This window comes from Clytia hemisphaerica, unplaced genomic scaffold (assembly GCF_902728285.1).
Source record: "Clytia hemisphaerica strain Z4C2 unplaced genomic scaffold, Clytia hemisphaerica genome assembly, whole genome shotgun sequence".
Classification (NCBI taxonomy): domain Eukaryota; kingdom Metazoa; phylum Cnidaria; class Hydrozoa; order Leptothecata; family Clytiidae; genus Clytia; species Clytia hemisphaerica.
In genome coordinates, this window is record NW_027103512.1 from 27395 (window position 1) to 35286 (window position 7892).

Here is a 7892-nt window from a genome sequence, read left to right on the forward strand (position 1 = left end):
GTTTCTAGATCGTTTTTCAATTACATCAAATTCTTCAAAAGTAAAATATTTTTGAAATATAAAATATCCATCTTTATTTAACTCACTGAACTTATCATAGCAACATTCGCACCCAACTTTGCAGCCATCACACACTGGTTGGCACCTTTCCCACCACAACCAACAGAAAAGGAGGATCCACATAATGTTTCACCAGGTTTTGGAAAATGATCTGAATAACTAAAAGTGAAAAAAAATCATTATTTTAAAAACACAAAAATACTGCTGCTCTTGACAGTTGACATTCAACTGAGATTATTTTAGTTACTAAACCTAATACTTCTTGATTCAAATTTGTCAAACCTGAAGTCTAATAAAGGTGGGCTAGAAAAAATCCCCAAAAAAGACATGGAATTGTTTATGAAACATTGTTCTGTTTAATGTTAGCTATTCCATCTCTCTTTCATTACAGATTGGAACAATAGGAAAGTCGATAAATTTTCTTTAAATTTGAAAAATTTAATTATGTTTATAAAACATACTGTCAACTGCTCTAACTTGGGACAATTGGTCGAAAAATGGGACAGTTGATACCTGGCCTGTATTTTCACTTACTGTTAAATCTCTTTGACAACAAATTTGTTTTGATAACTCCCCCGAGTTTATCAATCATACTTTCTATCATAACATGTCACGATAACTTTCACTGATAGCTCACCCTTTTTAACATTTTAGTTTTCATTCAAAATGACCGGAGGCCGATTGGAGAAATAGAGGACGCCGATTGGAGAATTAGTGAACGTCTGTCGCCTAACTGCCTATCGCCCGATGGGATTAACAAATAACGAGTGTGTAAGTTGCTGCGCGAGTGACGTCAAACGCTCCATCGTTTTGCCACTAATTTGGTCTTCCTCGTTTCAGACATCCGCGTGTGTTCCACTCTATAATATTTTTCATATTTCAATTTAAAAGCCTACTCGGGGCGAAAGAGAAATCGTGTTTTGTCAGATAGTTCCAAGTTAGAGCAGTTGACAGTATTTTTGATTTCGTAAAAATTCTTTAATTTCAGAAGCATACCGTGAGATTGGGTAACTTGCATCAGTGGAGGCTAACATGAATAGCCCTCAAATGAATGACCTGGCTGGTCATTAAAATACAAAGTTAAATCAAAACAAAAATGGTAGAGTAGAGCTGCGAGCGCAGCTGCGTAGTTCATTTATTTTGACATTTTGCTGCTTTGGTTGGTCAGTCATTTGAGGGCTATGCATGTTAGCCTCCACTGATGCAAGTTACCCGACTTCACGGTAGTTTATTTGTTTTGAAATTTTGCTGCTTTGATTGGTCAGTCATTTGATGGCTATGCAAGTTTCCCTCCACTGATGCAAGTTACCCGAATTCACGGTAGTACACCATGAAGTCCGTTTCAGCAGTTTAGTGCAAAAGTTTGTTTGTTATTTCCTAGTGCTAGGGTAGGGCATCAACAGCCTTTTTGAGGGTGGAGTCTAAAAATTGAAGATGTAGTGTTTTATTATGAAAAATTTGACCTATTATGCCTCCCTCCTTCTGTACATTTTTAAGGTCTGAGAACAAATCCAGCATTCCCCCAGACAGTATAGACCTAACTCTTCACACAAATATTACGGGAAACGCATGTTTGGACTTTGTACCCTATGTTGCACGCAAGCACAAATCAGTTTTTTGAAGTTTACAAAAAAAGGCCACATAGGGGGCCATTCAAAAAGTACGTTTGTCCAAATTTCCCTATTTTCAGACCCCCCTCCCCCCTTGTTCGTTAGCGTTCGTTTTGAAGTACCCCCCTCCCCCTTTGTACGTTCGTTTTTATCTCAAAATTTTTACAACCAACCCCCCCCCCCCCGATTTTTCGATTTCACCCTAATTCTTACAACAATCACAAATACATAAAATACATGTTTTAGTAAAGAAATGTTTCAACAAAAATTACTTTTTCCTTTGAAGATAATTGGAGAATTTAGACAAGGCCAGTTAGGAACATTTGGCGAGTTCCTGTATGCGGCTGCAATCAAAAAAATCATAACATCACTCATTAAAAAACGGTGTTCGTGTCACTTTGCACTTTTTTTAGCATAGACGATGTAGCAAACATAGTAAGTATAAGCACACTGTGATTTTAATTGGCTGAAATTTTTTTTTGCGTCAAAAAAACTTTTTCAAACTTTCAGTGATGATTGACCAAACTGTTACAATGAAGATTATCCAGCGCATTTTTTATCTTCTTACCTTCTTCATTTTCAATAAAGCACTCAAAGTTTACTGAAGGTAAGCACATAAGATATTCTTATAATTAATGATACTCATTGAAACACGCTTCGTTGTGCACTGCGGTGGAGTGCATGATGTAACTCGCGCAGCAACTAACTCGCCTTCTGTTGGAAGATCATATTGGGCGTTTTGGCGTTACCACCCTCGAAGCAGCGGGCGCCTTTGTCTTTCCGCAACTCTTTCCACCATTTTAGATGGCCTTAACAATAGATCCAAAAGGGCGCCATAATCTTGGAAGATAATTTGTTTTGGTCTCCGGCTTTGGGAAGTAGCAATGTTTTTGGTTGTTTTCGATGGAAAATGGTAAGAAACTTAAGTTTACAAGTATCATTTAGTTTTTGCTGGCTTATAGAATGGCAGGATCCTGGATGGTTTCCCTAACTGAAGGCAAGTTCAAAGAATATGATTTTAGCGTTATTCTTTAATCTTATCGCACCTTAAGTTTTTGCTCTCTAATTATCTAATAACTGCTAAACAATTATAACATACACAATTGTTTAGGGATTAACAATTATCTTTGGTTATCGATTCAAAGAAAAAATGTAATTAGGAGATAGATAGAAAAAGATTTTTCATAGACTAAGTTAAAAGTCACGCTTGTGACAAGCACCCCCCGCAAAAGCGAACGTACACAGATCGACTTGACCCCCCTCCCCCTGTTTGTTTCCGTTTGCTTTTTTGCGACGAACGTACTTTTTGAATGGCCCCTAGAAGATTTTTCAAATTCAGTATGTGAATAGAGCAATAAAAAATACAACTTTTCTATTTTTCCTTTTTTTTGCAAAAGTTCTAGGAATGAAAATAAAGGGATATGATAATTGAATACTATCCATTGATGACCCGCGGCACTATTGTAAAGCTAGAATCGCTTCGCGTACCGTGAGTGGTCCTAAATCCGACAGCCCTGCCTAATTCCGATGGGGTCTTTCAAAGATACAAACTAAATTAAAAACAAACCTTTCGCTGTGACGCAACAAAGATACCAAAGTGTCAACTAAACTGAGAGATTTGATAGTACATTGAAACGATTTGATCAAATAACATTTGTTAACGTTTTAAACATGAACAACGGATTCAGAAAAAAAGGTAAGAAGTAATTATTTTTACAATTCCCACTTTTTTATCACATTAATTGACATCTTGACATAAAATAGTCATCTTGTTAGATGTTTTGTTTTGAGAGTTCTTGCAATAGTTTATCGTTCAACTTGGAGAGGGAATGTTGTAAACATAGAATTTTTTTTCACAACAGTTATTTGGGGGGTCGGAATTAGGAAGGGCTGTCGGATTTAGGACCGCTCACTGTACTCTTCGCTTGAGAAAATGATTGACAGATTGAAGTTTTTCACCCGCGCAGGAGTTTGCGGAGCGTTCTCGGCTCAATTCTCAGACTGAGCATTGATAGATCATTTCGTTGGAAGTTGTTGGAATGTTTACAAGGCTCTTGACAGAAAATCTTTTGTTTTATTGTCAATGATGACAGCGCGGTTATTAATTTTGTTAGATCTGACAAATTGATGTTTGTAAGTACACTTTATAGTTTTGATTCCCATTGAAGAATCATATTCTGGTTTTCATGTTATTAGATGCTGTTTTAGAGCTTAGGTCTACACTGCCAGACAGTATAGACCTAACTCTTCACACAAAAATTACGGGAAACGCATGTTTGGACTTTGTACCCTATGCTGCACTCAAGCACTTAAGCCAAAGTCCCGCAAAGGCGGGACAAAAATCAGTTTTTTGAAGTTTGCAAAAAAACGCCACATATAAGATCTTTCAAATTCAGTATGTGAATAGAGCAGTAAAAAATACAACTTTTCTATTTTTCCTTTTTTTTGCAAAAGTTCTATGAATGAAAATAAAGGGATAATGATAATTGAATACTATCCATTGATGACCCGCGGCACTATCGTAAAGCTAAAATCGCTTTGCGTACTCTTCGCTTGAAGTTTTTCACCCGTGCAGGAGTTCGCGGAGCGTTCTCGGCTCAATCCTCGGACCGCGCTAAAAATGGTAGACTGAGCTGTGATAGATCATTTCGATGGAAGTTGTTGGAATGTTTACAAGGAAGGCTCTTGACAAAATCGTTTGTTTTATTGTCAATGATTACAGTGCGGTTATTAATTTTGTTAGATCTGACAAATTGATGTTTGTGAGTGCACTTTATAGTTTTGATTCCCATTGAAGAATTGTATTCTGGTTTTCATGTTATTAGATGCTGTTTTAAAGCTTTAGGTCTACACTGCCAGAGGGTCCTGAATTGCACTCATCGCAAAAATTCGACCATTTGTTGTTGCAAATACATCCTGTAGATGACGGATCTTGTTTTTTCTAAAAGCTTGATTTCCTAGTGTGACAAACTGCCTCAAAGAAGAATAAACAAAATCATAACTAAAGAGAAAAAGCAAATCGAAAAAAACTGATTTAAAAAACTCACCTGATCAAATCCACATTGCAAGACCCTATTACAACAATATCAGAAGTCATCTTGATATTAGAAATTCACCAAAGGGATTGGGAAATACACTGTAAATTTACTCACAAGCCCATTAACCAGACTTAAAAACCTTGAAAAAAGAAACTTATATCTGAGATTTCACAAGAAAAAATTTCGCGGGAAACAAACTTTCACTTTCGTTTTCTGCGGGTACCATTTTTAAAGGGACAGCTTTTAAAAATGGTAGCCAAATTTGTAAACAACTTCGAAAAGTGCAGTAGAGTTTATTTGCTTGCAGCAGATGCAAGAGACAAACTTGCAACGTTTTAACGTTAAAGGGACAAGGGTAGTTTGTATAGTTGATATCTGTAACTTGCCCTCCTTCAAATAAAAAATAAATATCAAAATGAGTTTGTTTTATCGAAAACTTTATGCAAGTTCTTGTGGCCAAAAAATACTTAAAAAACAAATCAATATCCAAGGAATAATTTTTGATATGGACGGTAGAGTCCCCTGCCCAGTTGGCGACCGGTCCAGTTGGCGACCGAACGTCTTTGAACCCAGAAAAGTCATACAAAAACAAACCTCTGGAGAATTTCTTTTGGTAGTAATCTGCCTTGACCTATTTCCCGTACTGTGTAAAAAAAGTTCTAGAAAAGAACGAGTAGAATCCGAAAGATCCAACTTTGCACGGAAGCACATGAAAAACCCGGATTTTTCGAAAAAAATAAAAAATGGCTACCTGTGGACAAAAAAGCCTCGTAAGAAAAAACGCTTCAACTCCCACTCCAAAAAATACTTGTCCAAAACGATGAATATGTTAGAAAGCATTTCTGTAAAAATCAGCTCGATACAGTTTTTTTCGTTTGAAATATTGATAAAAAAGTTGACGCAATCAGCTTCGAAATTTGACGTCCAGTCTGCGACCGACCAAACTCAAAAAATGATAAAGAAGACTCTACATTGCGATTAAAAAATTCCAGACGCGAAGAGAAAAAAACAGACATAAAAAATTCCCGCGTTTTTATCAAATGAAGACTCTCCATAGACCGCCACTTTCAAAACAAAACAAAACAAACTTTAGAAAAAAAATGGCAACTTGAAGAAAAATTCTGAAAAAACATGCCGAAGGGAAATGTAAGTGAGCTATTTTAAAACAAAAGAACGAGTGTAAATAAATGTAATACGGGAAAGCTTATGAGTTTTTTTATCATCCTGATCAATTAATACGACCTTACCTGCAAGTAGAGCACTGATTTTTTCTTTCTCGCGATCGGTCGCAGACTGGTACGTCGATCGGGAACTGGGAACTAGTACCGCTCGCTTCGAAAGTTTTTTATTCTAAGAAGATCGCCTCAAATAAAAAATCAAAACAAACACGAAGAGCATGTTAAAAGTTGTCTAACCGTTGGTCGAAAAGGATTTTCAAAAAAGTAAATAGTAAGTGAAAAATTTGAATCAAAAAATTTCGGTCGCCAACTGGGCAGGGTACTCTACACTTACCATACCTGTCATCAACTTCAAACTCCTCCGTGAGAAATTAGGAATTCTTGATAAGAGTATTGACATTTTGGAGCATGTAGAAAATGCAACTACAAAGGAAGAAAAGCAAAGACGTAAACAAGTTGTAGAAGACTTCGAAGATGAGGGTGATAGACTTTTGAAATTGCAACCAAATTTGCACAAGTTATTTTACTTTTTGAAGAAAAATAACCTCAAAAGAGCACTATTGACGAGAAATAAACAAAGTGCTGTTGATACTTTTGTACATAAATTCATCCAAAATGATGAGAGAAATTTGTTCAATAATGAAAATGAAATATTCTTGAATGTAAGTAACTGTTTATTGAATTATAATAATAAATTACATTACTTGCTGCTAACCTTTGCTAAATGGTTAAATGTTTTACCAAAATGTTAGTTTTAATGCTTTTAAGTATACAGAGTGTGTGAATTGTTTTTTTTTATGTTAGGGCCATTACTTATTTAAATGACTTCGCCATATGATAAACATCTTTATGCAATATATATTTTTTATTTACAGACATTGACGAGAGATTTTAAACCAGTTAAACCTCACCCAGCTCCTATACAACACATTTGTAAACAATGGGGAGTTCCCTGTGAAAATGTATTGATGGTTGGTGATGATGTTCAAGACATTCAATCAGGAAATGCTGCCGGAGCTGGTAATTAAAAGTTGCGTGCCTTAAGGGAACTAATTTTCGCTTTTTTCGCTATTTTACGGCAAAACCGCGAAAATTAGAACCCACGAAATACAAATTTAGCCATTTTTCATAAAAGAATTTATGAAAAATCTCTAGGAAAAGAAATGTGTCCAAAATATATCAAAACGGCGAAAATTAGTTCCCGCGAAATGCGACTTTTTTCAAAAGTTTTTTCGTCCGCGAAAAGTAGTTCCCGCTGTTTGTGAGTTTTTTTCACGTTCCCTATCCTTTTCTGTAACTTTTATCAGTCTGGTAAGTACTTGAGGGAAATGGATATCTCTTGAACATATTCATTACTCAGGTAGAAAACTTTAGCCAACACTCATGCATTTACCATGGATAGGTTTAATGTCTACTAGTATATTGTCTAATCTCTTAGGATTATTGCGTCTTAGTAGTTTTTTAATGTGTTTTACATGTGGTTCATAAAACGAAAATATGATTTCTCTCTTGTAGGAAAGGATTTGTTTTAGTTGAATATTCGTTCTCGTTCTCGTTTTAGTGACTGTGCGAAAGGTCAAAGCAGATACGCAAAATGTTAAATGGAATGAAGATATCGCAATAAATGATCTGAGTGAACTTATCGATTTGTTAGACAAATCTTTTGATGTAAGAAAGAATGACGAAGATTGAATTTAAATGATATTTAGATTTCGATGTTAACCCATTAGCTTATTAAAAATAACCATAAACTACCTTGAAACATTTATAACATCATTGTTTGTAAAAACATGAAACTACCAGTATTGAAAAAATAATTTTCATTACTTTAACTACGATATCATCATTGTACAATCCTTCTTTGTAGTCCTAACTAAAGTAAAAGACCTAGTATAAGTATAATTCAATTTCGGGGATCATTAAAATCGAAAAATAGCGAAAATATCTGGCCGCAAAATTTCTGACATTAAAGATATATGATAAGGATTTGAATGTCTATGTGGTTG

At 35.4% G+C, this 7892-nt stretch overlaps 2 protein-coding genes across 6 annotated transcripts in view; one reads left to right on the forward strand and one right to left on the reverse strand.

Annotated features, from left to right (window-relative positions):
• Positions 1-7892, reverse strand: part of LOC136799228 (ribokinase-like) — an 89597-nt gene that overhangs the window by 4917 nt on the left and 76788 nt on the right. Inside the window, exons 1-2 of one of the 5 annotated variants that reach the window (XM_067055915.1) lie at positions 6221-6278; positions 87-219 (exon numbers count right to left, since the gene is read on the reverse strand). In XM_067055915.1, the coding sequence (XP_066912016.1) occupies positions 87-128 (42 nt within the window). In that variant the 5' untranslated portion in view covers positions 129-219; positions 6221-6278. Of the gene's footprint in view, positions 1-86; positions 220-1272; positions 1343-1369; positions 1485-4717; positions 4888-6220; positions 6279-7892 lie in introns of those variants that run through there. The other 4 variants (XM_067055912.1, XM_067055914.1, XM_067055916.1 and 1 more) reach the window with 4 other exon arrangements.
• On the forward strand, positions 5124-7718 carry LOC136799321 (uncharacterized). The gene is made up of 4 exons (XM_067056024.1): positions 5124-5127; positions 6205-6548; positions 6762-6906; positions 7448-7718. The coding sequence occupies exons 1-4, from the start codon at positions 5124-5126 to the stop codon at positions 7576-7578; spliced, it is 624 nt and encodes a 207-aa protein (XP_066912125.1). The 3' UTR covers positions 7579-7718.